Source organism: Crassostrea angulata, chromosome 7, assembly GCF_025612915.1.
Source record: "Crassostrea angulata isolate pt1a10 chromosome 7, ASM2561291v2, whole genome shotgun sequence".
Taxonomy (NCBI): Eukaryota; Metazoa; Mollusca; class Bivalvia; order Ostreida; family Ostreidae; genus Magallana; species Magallana angulata.
In genome coordinates this window covers 29,244,349-29,260,556 of record NC_069117.1, presented here as the reverse complement: position 1 = coordinate 29,260,556, position 16,208 = coordinate 29,244,349, and the positions used below count along the sequence as shown (strand labels likewise).

At 32.5% G+C, this 16,208-nt stretch overlaps 1 protein-coding gene across 2 annotated transcripts; it reads left to right on the top strand.

Annotated features, from left to right (window-relative positions):
- Positions 1-4,056: 4,056 nt before the first annotated feature.
- LOC128156943 (uncharacterized) lies at positions 4,057-10,091 on the top strand. 2 transcript variants are annotated; one of them, XM_052819284.1, is made up of 6 exons: positions 4,057-4,153; positions 6,368-6,616; positions 6,795-6,875; positions 7,881-8,003; positions 8,083-8,201; positions 8,286-10,091. In XM_052819284.1, the coding sequence occupies exons 2-6, from the start codon at positions 6,368-6,370 to the stop codon at positions 9,103-9,105; spliced, it is 1,392 nt and encodes a 463-aa protein (XP_052675244.1). In that variant the 5' UTR covers positions 4,057-4,153; the 3' UTR covers positions 9,106-10,091. The 2 variants fall into 2 exon arrangements, with proteins under 2 accessions (XP_052675244.1, XP_052675243.1); XM_052819283.1 differs by lacking the exon at positions 4,057-4,153 and adding an exon at positions 5,373-5,513.
- Positions 10,092-16,208: the final 6,117 nt, after the last annotated feature.

Below are 16,208 nucleotides of genomic sequence, written 5' to 3'. Positions count from 1 at the left end.
AGATGCGTCCAGGCATGTTAAATCGTTTTTGAAATATTTGTAAAGTATTTGTTTTATTAGGATTTTCCAGTCCGTTTCGCATTTTACCAACACCCGACCGACATCCATGGGAGATTCAGTTCCGTTGATGCTAAGTTTCTGTGCATAGGCACATATCATCGTTTTCAAAGGGACAGACATGCAATGTACCATAAATGTACTGTTAACGAAACCCACTCAGCAAAACTTAAAATTTCCTAAAGAATGGAAGATTGGGGTACATGTTGGTTTTATTTTATTTTATGATTTTTTTTATCTTAATAAAGGCTGAAAAAAACTGCGGTGATTGGCCTATGTGCCTTATGTTTGTGTATACAATTTACAGTGAATAATGAGTCAATCTTAATCTTATTTTAATTATGATATAAATGTACCAACATTTTCCAGCATCAAGATCCACTTCACAATTCAATAGCATTCTATTTATTTCATTCATATAAATCTCAATATTGGATTGATTTTTCTATTTTTTGTCATATTGATTTATTTTATGTGTGTAAGTATGGCAGTAATTTAAAACATAAAAAGCAGTACAACTGGGAAATGTTTGTATGGATGACATTGCTTGAGAGTAGAGATAGGGAATGTCGTAGCGATGTAGGGCCTTCTATTTTGTATCTTTGTCCAAAACAGTTCAGTATTATAGAATGTGGATCAGTCGCATCTAAATAGAATGCATTTCTTTCATTTTAGGCCCCGTTACGATTGGCGCACAAACACTTTACAACACTTTGAGATCGAAATTTCTTAGCTTCGGACGAGCTATCGAATACGTCGCTGGAGCTCTCGCACTCATTGCATGCGCTTCTGTTGACTCATCAAGTCTCCTAAAAATTGTGGACATGCACACTGTTCAGACACGCATCCAAAATCTTGCGATGCAATGCACAAACATTAGTATAGATGTTTCATAATGTTTCGTGTACTCGCAAGAGCGATGCGCGATTTTTAAAGATCGTAAGATAAATTGCAGCTGTTTTGCGTGTGTTGTGCGACCATGAGACTGTTGCTCAACATACCTCATGCAATCTTTATAATCTATATATCGTTTTACTATCATTGCAAGATTTATCGGTTTTAGTTTCCATTCTTTGCCACTTGTATTCACTGGATATAGTGTTATTTTCGCCCCGTGTTATTTACTCTTCTACTTTCAGTTTTGCATCGTTTTGAAATTGCCCCAACAGTGTTGTGGTTAAAAAAAATAATATAAGACATTAAAATTCTCCATGTCTTTATCTGTTGACAAAAATGGGCGAAAATAAAACAAGAGCAAATACTTTCTAATGTATACATTGTATGAGTATATCTGTTTCATGCCAAAAATGACCTTGATTTTAGCTGTTGCTTTTGTCATCTTCTTGGGCTGTATCTTCTCGTGCATTCAACTATTTCTAGTGATTCTTTAGCGTTAAAAAAAGAGCGGCGTATATACCTCATTTGACTCGTACGAGCATTAGTACTATGAAACGCATGACCGGACGAGCGCCGCTCGTCCAATTGCAATCGTCAGATCATCTGATCTTTCGTGCGATCCTATCGCATTATCTTACAACACTCGCTTTTATTGTACAACAGTTGCATATAGACGCAAGATATATCGCAAGATTTAATGCATTTACATCGCACAACGGTCGCTTCGAGTACTTTTTCAAATGCGATTATTTGGCAAAAGTCTCCACACCATATTTGATTTTTTCGGTTGCACGAATTCTTTTTCGCTTCTGTCCGTATACCATTTGTAAAAGGGGCCTTAAGCCCCTTTTACAATTGGCGCACGAGCACTTTACAACACTTTGCGACCGGAATTTTTTAGATTCGCACGATCTCTCTCATACGTTGCTAGAGCTCTCGCATACGTTGCATGCGTTTTAGTGGTCGCGTCAAGTCTCCTCAAAATAGTGGACATGCACACTATTCAGACGCAACCAAATGCGATCCAAATCATCGCAGTGCAACGCATAATCATTAGTACGAACGTTTTACAACGTTTTGTGTAAGAGTGATGCACGATTTTTAAAGGTCGTTATATGAATCGCAGATTTTAATGCGTGTAGGTGCGACCATGAGACTGTTGCTAACATGTCTCATGTTATCTTGCAACGTTTTACTATCATTGCACGACTTATCAGTAATATGCCATGCTTTGCCACTAGTATATATATACCCTGTATAAGCATCTCTGTTTCAGACCACTATTCAACAACATACGTTTATTGCATGATGGTGAGGGAAATATGAAAATTTATTTTCTTAAGAAAAATCATATTTCCCCCAGGGCATCGCCCTAGGGAAATTTATTTTTTCGGGGGTAATTTAACTTGATATTCCCTGAACATTAGGTTAATGCAATAAACGAACAACATATGATTATACAAAATACGTTGATTTCTTAAAATTGTTTGATTGTTTGATTTCCTCTGTTACTGTCTCACATTTTATTCCTGATTTCATTGATAGTTAAGTTGGTTTTGTGATATATAGAGAATCATAATGATTAAATATTTTTGATTTAACCATACTTGTCTACATCATATGCTCATATCGGCTTGTTCATCCCTATGAAATCTCCCTGCCATGTGACTTTCTAGACCAATCAAATAAAATAGAATAAACATATTGAGGTATAATAATAAATGCTGCTGCATCTCTGTTTCTTCTTAGGCAGCATGTTCTCTCGCTTTCAACTATGTCTACTGAAGAATATCGGAAATGGGCGGTATATATATGACCCCCTCTGACTTGCACGAACATTCGTGCCATGGAACGCCTAATAGCACGTCCAACCGCATTGGCGCACGTTCAATCGTTCAATCGAATACTTTTTTCAAATGCGATTATTTTGGCAACAGTTTACGATTCATATCTACGATACAAACCATTGCGGTGCAACGCACGAACATTAGTACGATCGTTTTACAACGTTTTGTGTACTCGTAAGAGTGTTACACGATTTATAAAGATCGTAAGATAAATCGCTGGTGTTTATTCGTCTGTTTTGCGACCGTGAGACTGTTGCTCAAAGTGTCTCATGTTATCTTGCAACGTTTTGCTATCATTGCACGAATTATCAGCCTCAATATGCCATGCTTTGCTACTAATATATATACCCTGTTTCATATATTCTCTGTTTAAGAACAGAATTTACAATATACATTTATTCCATGATGGTGAGGGAAATACATGTATGACGATTTATTTTCTCAAGAAAAATCATATTTCCGGAGGGCTTTGCCCGATAAAAAATTTGTTTTTTCTGGTGAATAAATCTTCATATTCCCTGAACATTAATGCAACAAACGTATTATTATACAAAGCAACGTATGAATACACAAAATACGTTGATTTCTAATAATGTTTGACTTTTCAACAGTCGCAACATTAACGTCGTGATTGTTTGATTTTCTGTGTAATTACTGTCTATTTTTTCTTTCACAAATCATAGATAGTTAAGTTGGTTCTGAGATATAAAGAGAATCATAATGATTAAATATTTTTGATTTATTGATATATTTGTGTACACCTTATGCTCATATCGGCTTGTTCATTCTTATGACATTGCCCTGTCACGTGACTTTCTAGACCAATCAGATATAATAGAATAATCATATTGAGGGATAGGGCCTAATAATAAATGCTGCTGCAAATCTGTATTTTTCTCGCTTTCAACTATGTCTACTGAATATGGGCGGTGTATATACCCCCTCTGACTCGCACGATCATTCGTACCATGGAACGCATAATCGAACGTCCAATCACATTTGCGCACGTTCAATCGTCCGATCACCTAGTCCCTCGCGCGTTCCTATCTTATTATCTTTCAACAGTTGCCTTCATTTGAAAACAGTCGAATACAGACGCAAGATATATCGCAAGATTCAATGCGTTTACATCGCACAACGCTCGCTTAGATCGTGCAAAATTCGTACGAATACTTTATTTATATTTATATTATTTATACTTTATTTTGGCAAGAATTAAGAATTCATATCTCATTTTTTCGGTCGCACGAATATTTGGTCGCTTCTGCTCGTGCACCAATTGTGAAAGGGGCTTAAAGGAGACTTGATGGGACCACAAAAGCGCATGCAACGAATGTGAGAGCTCGTGCAACGTAAGTGATTGCTCGTGCGAAGCCAAAGAATTCCGAATGCAAAGTATTCTAAAGTGCACGTGCGTCAATTGTGAAAAGGGCTTTAAGCAACATATAATGCTAACAATTTATTTATTATTTATTTTATGATTTGATAGATTGAATAACCAATTCCTTGCAATGTTCAGAAAGCTAACAAATGTAGTTGTTTATATTTTTGGCCGGAACACATGGTATTACTATCACAAGTATTTCTTTCCTTTACACTTCAGTAAAATAAAGGAATTTTAAGTTTACTTAAAAACTTTATATATATTGATTTTACAATTTTTCGCCTTACGAGTTATCGCACTTTTTAATGTATATTATCAAAAAGTAGAGAGTGCTCTATGTTAGTGTCATCATTTGACCAATGAAATTAAACGCGGGAATTCTAGCGACGCTAATTCACTTTCTTTCAGGACGCCGCACGGGTAACACCTTTGTATACTGATTCTGTTCCTTCTGATTATTTCTTTAAAAATCCACCACTTCCCACCCACCTTTCCAGTGTTGAATGGGTTTTTTTTTTTCATTTTTCTTTTTCTTTTTTTTTCATGCATGTATTTTATTGTAGATGTACATGGCGTTTTCAGACCACAAGAAATTTGTTTAACGATATTACGTAACCAATTTTCAATTTCCGTTTCTCAATACAGCCAATCAATAAAATTCATAGTTGTATATTCAAAGATTAATTATAATTACATCATATTAAGATCAAATGCAGAATTGTGACATAATTCAATTAAATTTTAATTGTAGTATTACGTAACGTTATTTTACATAATTTTACGCAATATGTTACAGTGTTATGTAACAATTAAAGTCACGCTGGTAGCAACATATACCATGACTTGTTTTGTTTACATACATTGTATTATGTATCGAAAGATGGAGGTGATGGCCATACGTCAAGTAAACTACATAAGTTATAGCCACTTCATACGGAAATCAATTATAGATAAAAGTAGTTTTTTAACGCCATGTTAGTCCCAGGGATTCACTGTATCTTAAGATATAACAAGTTAAGAAAGAATACAATGGTAATGAAACGAAATCAGGTAATTATATTTGGAAACCAATATAACGCAAGCTGGGTTTTTTTCAAGCAGTATGGCATGTGCCCTTACATGAGTACATGAGTAACAGATTATTAGTGGACTTTATCCATATGCTAGCACGCGACGTAGATATTTGATGCATTATAGCAATGATCACTAGATCTGGGTTATATATAAATAAAATGATAATGCTATTTCTTATCTCTTTTTTTAATCAACTCTATCTCAAGTGTCAGTAAGTCTAGATACATGGATATTCGCATTAAATGAATCAAGTTGTAAGTTTTTTTATTCTTCTTTTTTGAAGTTTTCCTTATTTTTTAAAAAAAGAAGTGGGGTGTTGTAATTTTCAAACATGAACATTAATATTTACAAAATTATTCAGTTTACGTATCTTAAAAATACAATTCAAATTATAATTAAAAATTTTTGATATTTAAATCTTGAATTATATATGGATTATAATTAATAACATGTACTTTTTATTTCACCCAAACTTGTAAAATGTTAAAATATTTTAGTTCCAACCATTGTTTGATGAAAAATATTTCGTATTATCGTTATTTGCATTATTATATGTGATATATTATTATTATTATTATCATTACTCATTATTATCATTCAGATTGTAGGTTCGCTTCATAATGTTAAACAAAACGTACAATTACAAAACGAAAGTTCTTTTTTTACCTCGAAACTAAAGTGAAAGCGAAAGTTATAGTTAAAGTAAATAATTATAGTAATTTTTTTGCAAATTACACGGTTATTTTGTCCATTGTTCCAAATTGCAAGATATTGTAACCTTCTAAACATTTCTCTTTTTTACCAAAAATATTGCTGCCTAAATGAATTTTATGAGACAGATACAAGCGTAAAATATTGCTTTACCAATTCAAATTTGCTTTGATTGGATTTAATTACATAAATAATTATCTCAGAATGTTTTATTTTATGAAATCCAAATACTTTCAATACATGCAATCTTCATTATGACATTAGGTAAAATCTACAGGGACTTCATATCGGGATCATCTTTAGAAAAAAAACCCATTATCATCATGTTTAATAAATACAATGCATACGATTTTCATTTAGTTTGAATTATCTATCAATATATTTTTGGTACATGAAGATGGCAAATCAAGCGGTTGAAATTATCGTTGAAACAAGTCGATGTCGCCATGTTGTCTCCATCTTGTCAAGTGAGTCAGTCTTGGCGGTAGATTGTGAAGGGATTGCCCTTGGGGTCGAAGGTCCAATGACTCTCCTACAAATTTGTACCTACAGCGGTGACGTGTACCTGTTTGATGTACAAGAAAACCGAGAACTGTTTTCTGAAGGGCACCTAAAAATAGTGCTGGAATCCAATGAAATTTTAAAGGTAGGTAATTGTACATTTTTAAAATATGGAATCAATATAATTGTTTGTAGAGAAAATATATTTACTTCAGATTTATTAACTATGTTGTTGTTACATTTCTATAGTCATATTAAAGCAAATGATGTTTCTTTTTGTTTTATGATTTTTATGATCAGTTTTTCTCATTATTCACTGGTAGGTGATACATGCATGCTCCTACGACAGCGCTGCTTTATATCACCAGTTCGGAGTAACTCTCCAGAACGTTTTTGACACACAGGTACCAGTATATAACGAAAAAACTCCATGACAGTTGATTAAAATAAATCAAATTTTATTAAAATATAGCTCGGACAAATGGCAATCTTTGCTATCGGGCCAGTTACTTCATTTTTAGGAAAATGATTCATATTTGAAATGCGAGTAATTATGATCCACTGGTTTCAAAGATTGACAATACATTCACAAAGATGTTTACTACAATGAAGTGCATTGAAGTGGTAAAAATGTTCGTTTGAATGGAATATTCTAAACTTTGTATCGAACGTCAATTGTTACATAGGACACGTCCATTTATTATATAATTATTTATAATTATATTTTCTCCGTATATGTTTTCCATGCCCCGCGCATATTCCATTCTCCTCAACAACAACAGTTCAAAACACAAAGTTACTAAAAATATTCTTATTTTGAACAATAGCACTGTTTCTGAACATAGTTGGAAAGAAAGAGAAAAAGAAAAGAAAGAAAGTTTTTGTTTTTGTGTATAATGGGCCTTTGTAAAATTCCTGCTTGTGTTGTTTAGAAGAGGGTCGGTTCCGAAAGCATTGTGCCGAATACTGTTTTCCTCGTTTCAAAAGAAATGGGTGTGTCTTATGTAACAATTGACGTTCGATACAAAGTTTAGAATACTCCCTTTAAACAAACATTTTTACCACTTCAATGCGCTTCATTGTATATCATATTTTAAATGCTATGATGATATCGCGATCAACCAAGGAGTATAAAACTGAGAACGTATGTTTAAACTAATTATAACTGTGCTACAAATGTCATTTTGTAAAACATACGAATGAATCTTTATTCATGTCGTTAATTTAATATTATGTACAAAAGCAGACGAAAACATGCCACACAAGATAATTGGTATTGCGTTCATCCATTCTATATGCAAAACATTGCTAAAGGGTTTGGGAACCATTCATTTCAAAACATTCCTTGGTGAAAACCATGCAAAATATTTTATACTATATATACTCAGTTTTTTTTGTTTTCTACATAGGTTGCTGATACTGTCTTAGAAGAGCATAACGGACGCTTGCTTGTTTCATCATTGGATTTACTTGGACTCTGCCAAAAATATTCGTCTAGCAAAAAAGTGTCAGATTACAAAGAACAGCTCAAGGTTTATAATTTCTTATGGTAACAATAAACCAATATTTGTTGAAACGCGTTTCTAATATATAATACATTTTTTCTTGTAGATACAGTACAGTAAAACAGACGGTGAGTTTTGGGCAAAACGTCCTTTAACAGACGAAATGAAGTCTGTTGCAGAAGGTGACGTCAAAGCTCTGATACCGGTCTTTGAGAAACAAAAACAGTAAGTAAAGAAGGTTCAAAAACATATTTTGATAACAGACTTGACAAACATTTACTGTAAAGAAATGTTTTGCAATGTTTTCAGATTCATCTGGAAAAGTGGACTACATGGAAAATTTCAAGAACGGGTATCAGAAACAATCAAGTATTACATCGACGATGAAGTCAGAAAACATAAATTTAAACGAAAGTTCATTATAGTGAATCAAATTATTGATTCCATAAACGAAAAATGGGATACACATACAGTTTGTTCAGACTTTCCAGAGGACAGCGATGAATATGAGGCTTTAAAAAGGATTGATTATAGAGAGGCATGTATAAAGTCACCATTTATAGATCGGCTTAAAACGGATAGCATCGTTTCTGATTTGAAAGAACTTGATGATAAACTTTCAAGAGATGAAAAAGATTACGATGTTAAATGGATCCCATTTTCGTTACTTTCCAGTATCATTGACCATCCAAATAAAACGGTATCAAAACTGGCAAATGATGTCAAACAAAAGTTCAAAAATGTTGTTCTACAAGAAATTTATGACAAATACACCATTGAAGCTAATTTAAAACACTTAACAAAGTGCGAGAAGGATGTTCTAAGGTCTTTGAATCTAAACGGTACCAATAATCAGCGGTTTCCAAAACACGTTGTTAGATTGTATTGGCTTTTAAGGGAAGATGATATAAACAAAAACTGTAAGAAGTTAATAGAAATGGGAAATGGGTTCCAATTATATGGTGGAGAGTGGTTTTACGTTAAAACAATGTCTTACTTGCGAAGTGGAGCACATGTACCAGTATCCTTTAAACAAAGCGTCTGGAGATTTAAGAGAAAGCTTGATGAAACATTTGGACGAGATGTTGTTCCTCCTACCTTAGTTAGAAAAATTTGTTTAATTGATTGAATCCAAGTTTAATGATTGGATGATTGTGTGTTTCCAATGTATATATAAATAAAGGCATGCATGCTTTACCGCTTTATACATCACCACTGGCACAAAGCAAATATGATAGATTTTTGAGAATATGGAGGGATTAAATACTTTTAATATAAGATAACATGTAGACATAACAGCTATTGAGATTAATTTAAATGTTCGAAATACTTTTGACGCGCTTCAGAAATAGTTTGGAGTATTCAAAATGGATTTCCGTTGTTGCCAAGTATATTGACGAGTGCACTGCAGAATTCTAAAGTACAATACCATTTTCAAACATTGTGTTTGAACAGAGGGACCGACAACTCAAAAATGGACATTTTTTCTGGGGTTGCGTACCTTTTTCCAAACAAGGAAGCATTATAAGTTTACTACAAAACTGTGTGGTTTTTGAAAAGAAAAATGAACATTTTAGATAGTTTTTGATTTGAAATTTGATCTAAATAGTTCCATCCAAAAGGGATTTAATATTCGGTTATTTATCCCACATAAAATCCTATTAGGCTTTTTGATTAAACTAGTCGGACAGAAAACCCTGTCAAATAGTATTTCATATCTTTACTTATAAATTAAGACATTTTCAAATAAACTACAAAATGCCTGCACCAGAGTACTTGCTTACACCTTTGGTATTTCATCACATGCGTTATCATGTCTGTAAGGTATAATTGAATTTTAGCTGATAAGTTATTATTGTGAAATTAATAAAAAACCTACTTTCATTTTCGATTAACAAGTCCAAAATAGCAAAAGTGAGAGTAAGGTGGCGGACGCGCTTTGGCGGATCCAAGTTTGAGATAGTTTGCATTAAAATATATACATGCAATGAAATAATATTGAATGATTACGTAAAGATTGAATATATTTACTATGAGCCTATTTAGAGAATACATAGAAGTTAAGATATGACAAATGTTGTATAAATAAAATAAGTCAATTCGTTTCTTTATTTATTATAATTATTTTTTTTTCATTATTATTCAAATTTTATGATACAAACATATGAATCAGCCAACTGCTTCTGCATACATCACACATTTTCAAGGATGCAAAGCATGTTTAACAGTTTGCATCAACATTGCGTATTTGTTATACACCTGTAAAACAGTTACTATATAACTCTATACGAAAAATGTCCAGCATTTTGACTGTTGGACTGGAACTGTTAGATTGGAACTGTTAAAATCGACTGTTAAAAAAGATTGATGACCGGTGAGGTCACATTCCGCAAAAACGTGTTATTGATTAGAAGGGGTATAACAAAACAGTTGTTGATTGGGGTAGAGGGAAACAGTTGATCTGTCGGACCGGCTCGCAAACTGTTGTCCGCGGCCCTTGGCCTTGGGAAACAGTTTGCGAGCCGGTCCTACAGACCAACTGTTGCCCTCTACCACAATCAACAACTGTATGATAATGAACATTTACTAAGAAAAAAATCAAATAGCATATAAGAGCACATTTTTTATTGAGAGAGAGAGAGAGAGAGAGAGAGAGAGAGAGCACTCTAGAGTGAGTTAATAACAGAGGTCCAAATTTCCCAGTCTGCATTGAACTTATCCATCTCACTTCTTTCTTTTGCACAGAATTAGAATACTTTATATAACTGTTTTAAATCATTCACATGGGCATTAACTGTTAATGGCTTTTTCCGACATCTAATCCTGTATGTGTATATTTTTTTAATCATGATGAGTACAATATTGAACACTTCTGACGTCACATCATCTAAGTCACAAAAAAGCTTTATTATTAAAGTCTATTCTAGTTCCTTTACATTTGCAAACTCTAACAAATTATGCTAGTAAATGTTGTACCCTTGGTAATAACAAAATGTTTACTCCTTTTTTCCTTTCCCGCTGGTGTTACATTTGTCTCATTTAACAGAAAATACTTTGGTTTTGAACATCTTTGTTAAAGCTGACATGAACTCATAAAAGCGTTTGGTCGCCATATCAGTTTTGATCGCTCCTCTACTGACACTGGGGTATATATACCGGTCGAAAAGGTTACGGTCGGTTGCTTTCCGATCGAGGCATTCAGGTTACACGGACTTCAAAATGCATGAACTATATTTTATAGTAAAATATTTGTAGTAAAAAATAAAGGAAACAGCAATCAATAAAATACAAAAGAGCATAATGTATGCATCTTCTTGAAAATTCCGGCGGCACTACATCCAACACAGTAAATAAATGTTAGTTAATCCAAGAAAGTAACATGGTAACATCGTTTCCATCGGTTTCTACAAAAAAATCCATCGATCATTGACATTGCTCGATCTGCCACAGTGTGTGGTTGCGCATGTGCAATGTTATAACAACACCGGAAAATGGTCTACAATTATCGAGGATTTTTTAAGTATTTGTGCCTGTATTTCTGTTTGTCTTGTTTCGTCGTTCATTGGATATTCCTTGCCAGTGCAGGGGTTGTCATATTATTTTGTTCAAAACGCATTTCCACAAGTCTTTTCGTCCAAGGTAACGTGTTCGGGTGAATGAAATACCCGAATGCGGTGAAGCATGAATAGTGCATCCGGCCTTATATAGGGGGTGTGTAGCGATGAGCAGAACAATAGAAATCGACAACTAATATGGCGCTGGTCGGGGATAAAAGGGAAATAATGCGTATTTATGAATTCATGTCAGCTTTCATACAAACGTTTTAATATCAAATGGTATAAAAGGTTTGAAAACTTTATTTTTTTAATGAAGTTGTATTTTCTTAAATCTGAGACTACAGCTTTTCTTTCTCCCAAATATGTTATATTATTCATTTGAATATCAAATTTTCTTTTTAACATTTCAAAATCTAAAAGGTTTTCATTTTCATCAAACAAGTCAATTACACATCTTTTTCCTTTAACATATCAAGATTTATTTTTAAAAAAGGACTGATTTCCCATCTTAAATTTATTATTGTTCCAACATGGCTGGCAACATTAATCCTGCCAAAATTTTACTTTCGAGTTATCTTTGATTTCTGTAAAAGCTATGGTAACTTCCTTCTAAAAATCATTTCTTAAAAATTCTTGCATTTGCAAAATATAATCTGAACTTGTATTTATGGTTTTTCTATATTAATAGTATTCTCCAGCAGTGTTTTCCATTTTGAATTACTATCCTTAATTAATCCCCTAATCCAAGTAGACTTTAATCCTATAATATAGGAATTTATATCAACCATCCTTGACCAACCATGTTCATACTTTTGAGTACATACTTATCTTTTAATTTTATCACATTTTAAATTGAAAACAAAATCAAATAGAATATTGTTTATTGCTTTTAATGCATTACTCTTAGGGTTTGGTAGAGCTACAGATAAATGGTTTAATTGAGAAATTGAAAAAGACTTAACCAGTGTTAACCTTCCAATTGTAAGTGTCGTTTGCTCCATTGTTCTACTATATATTTTATTCTAACAAGTTTCTCGTCATAATTAAGTTTAATAATTTTATCGAAATCTACATCATAATATATGCCACAAAGTTTGAATAGAGTTATCCATTGAAAATTTATTTCTGAACAGATTTTTTATTTTAATATTTCTAACTCCCTTTCCACACTCTCTGGGTTTTTTCTTGGTTTATTTTAAGGAGGCTGGGGGGTCAAAATAAAATTTCTCCAAAATTCACCAAACCTGCAGAAATGTTTCATATAATCTTAATTTACATTTTGATGTGAAAGACCACATCACAATCATCGTTAATTTTATCATTTATTGCATCTGGAAAAAATTGCACATTATGTAAAAAAAAGAATTATGAAAAATATATGAAATATTAATAAAGGCAAAAAACATACCAATAACTTCACAAAAAATTAACACGATAACAAAAACTTTACATTGTTTGTTATAAAGAAAAATATCACAATTTTACCAAAAATATATTTGTCACACAAATGCAAATTTGCAAAGAAAAAAAAAGTAGCCACAAGATTATTTCCAAATTATAACATGATAATAATCAATACATGTGTAATAAAGATTGAGCATTGAAAAAGATTTTCGATGGTAAAATTAAAAAAAAGAGGAAAAAAGGAAACTATTTGAACAAAATATTTGGAGTTTTACAAGTTACCTCCCTTTGAAAAGTTAAAGGGGTGCTGAAAAAAAGCTAAAATGATTTTTTGGCATCTTGTTTCCCGTGGTTATCATCAATTGACTCTTTTAATAATGCTTCAATACCATCATATTCATTTTTTTTCGAAAGAAAATTTCAGTACAATGTAAGAGTTATAGAACCTTACAGTGAAAATCTTTTTTGTGTAGAGATAAAAACGCTTTAATATGGCAGCCACCCCCCAGCCTCGTTAAGGCCAGATAATTTATAATAGTCATCTATTTCTTTCATGGTTGCCCTTAATGGTTTTTCAGATCCATCAAGAATTATTGATGTATCATCTGCATAATGTGATATTAAATATTGGGTGTTATTAATTTTGATTCCTGTAATATCTTCATTATTTTTAGTTTTAATTGACAATATTTCCGCACATAATAAAGAAATATAAGGCGATATTGGATCACCTTGTATACAGCCTCGCCCAAGTTTAAAAAAGTTTGATAAAATGCCTGCGTGGGACACACAGGACACAACATTACATCGAACAGTTTTAATATAGCTACAGATAAATGGTCCAAAATTAAAATAATTGAGCGTATTTTGTATAAATTCCCAAGCTACAGAATCAAATGCTTTCTCAAAACCAATCATTACATGTACTAATACCTCTGGAATATAATAATATTCTGTTTAGTTCATCAGATCATAACTCAATCTCTTAGTTTCCCCTATATATCTTATAGAGACGAAACCAGTTTGATCATAACTGATAATTTTTTAGAACAGTTTTTATCCTGCTTGCTATACACACTGACCCAATTTTGTATATCACATTGAGCAATGAGATCGATCTCCAGTTACCAAGGGATAATTTGCTCTTTCCCTCCTTGTGTATACACGTTATAATTCCTTGTTTCTGAGTAGATGATAATTCATTCCCCTACCTTATATCCATAATTTAAAGATCTAACAACAAAGGGACCTATTTTATTCCAAAACAATTTTAAAAATTCAACTGTAAACCCATCACAGCATGCCTGGACTTTTATTGTTTAGCATACTATTTAATACTTAAGAAGCTTCCTTATGCGTTATATAACCTTCAATTGTTTTTCTTTCATTGTCAGATAATTTAGGGACAGAATACTCTTTTACAATGTCACTTAGTGAAATATCTGTACTTTCTGCTATCATCAAGTTATTTGCATATAATTTGTATAAAATTATAGTTCCTAAAAAATCTAGTTCATTTAAAATATCCTCTTGTTTAACTATTTCTATCTGTTCATTATTTTCTGATAGTATTATCTTTGGAATAATTTTACTAGTATAGTGACGATTTATAAATTTAGAAAATAATTACATGTAGTTGGTTTTTCTCCCTCATTTATCCATTTAGAGCGTGAACACACCATGTAGTTATAGTTTCTAATTCCTTTTTCTTTCCATTTATTTTATCTATATGTTTTTCATACTCCTTTTCCAATTCTAAAAGCTCTTCTAGTAACTCCTTTTCCTCTTTTATCCTTTGCTTTTTTAAATAGCTTGCATACGAGATAGTTTTAGATCCTAATTTCCATCAACAGTGGAAATTTGGTCATTAATTGTAAATCGGATTTCAGAATCTGGAATATCCAGAATAGACGCTTTTTTGTACACTGGAACTGCATATTGCTTTTTAATTTGATTAATATGACAGTTAAAACTCTAAATCTTTTAAAAGGGAGTTGTTAGTTTTCCAAAGGCCACTACCATGTTTAAAATCAAAAAACTTTAAAGAGATAAAAACAGGAGAACGATCTGATCTATAGCTTATCGTGATATCTCTATTTTTGACTTCTTTTATAAGTGAAGCTGAGATAAGAAAAAAGTCTAGGTGTGCTTGTTTCAGAGGTGTAGGTTTCCTCCAAGAATACCTCTTGGCATATGGAAGAAATTCTTTATATATATCTACTCGACTGTAAGAAATCATATGCTCTAAAACTATTTCCCTTGCTTTCGGATTATTAACAGGTAAATAACTATGATAATCTTGACTTGTATCTAATACCGAATTAAAATCTCCAACAATAATCATATCATCATTTTGAAGTAATACTGTTCATATTCTGGTAAAATTCCACATTAGGTCCATACAAACATATTTAAAATAATAAATGTTCTCTTTGCAGATTAGTGGTTAACTTTGATTTCTTATGATTTTAGTTTGAAATGTTCGGAAATTTTGTGTGTATGGAAGCGTTTTTTTGTTCAAATCACTATATTTCACCAAATGTGCTTTTTATTAAGTATTTCTAGAATATGCATTTCCAAGAATCAAATTATCGAAAATCGATTCATCCGACCATGTACATGCAGAGTTCTAAAGTACTTAAAAATTTGATTTAGGAAGCAGGGCAAAGTGTAGATGTAATGAGAAATGACAATAACACACTGTCTCAAAAATCCATGAAACGATCGGCGAATACAAAATCAAAGCAGAGCAAAGCGGATCTCTAAAAAGATAGAGGTAGGATCAGGTGCCATGAAGGAATGAGCATCTTCTGCTAACCGGTCACACCCGCCGTGTGCTCTACGTCTTTGTAAATGAATACCATGTAAAATAAGAAAAAAAAATCAAAGTGAAATACACTTCCGTGGGCGCGTGCAGGCATGTAAAATCGTTTTAAAAATATTTTGTTCAATATCGTTCAATCAGGGTTACTACTCTTTCACATTTTATTAACCAACGAACGTCATCCGAAAGAGATATAGGCCCTTTGGTGCTATGTTTGTGTGTACCAGCACGTAGCATCGTTTTCAACAGGGAAATAATACCAAAGCAATAATATTGCGAAAACACTTCGCAGAAACCTAGTCATTTTGAAAAAGCAGAGCCTCAGGTATTCTCTTTATTTTAAGCAGTATTTATGTGTCCCTTACATTTATCTATTTACTAGAATGTTATTTTAAAAACGAATTGAGATAGACCTAGCCTGTTAATACTTGAACTATAGATAATAAA

Coding starts and splice junctions, on each gene's coding strand:
- LOC128156943 (XM_052819283.1), top strand. Junction 6,876..7,880: donor AGAACGTTTTTGACACACAG/GTACCAGTATAT, acceptor TTTTCTACATAG/GTTGCTGATACTGTCTTAGA. Junction 8,004..8,082: donor ATTACAAAGAACAGCTCAAG/GTTTATAATTTC, acceptor TTTTTCTTGTAG/ATACAGTACAGTAAAACAGA.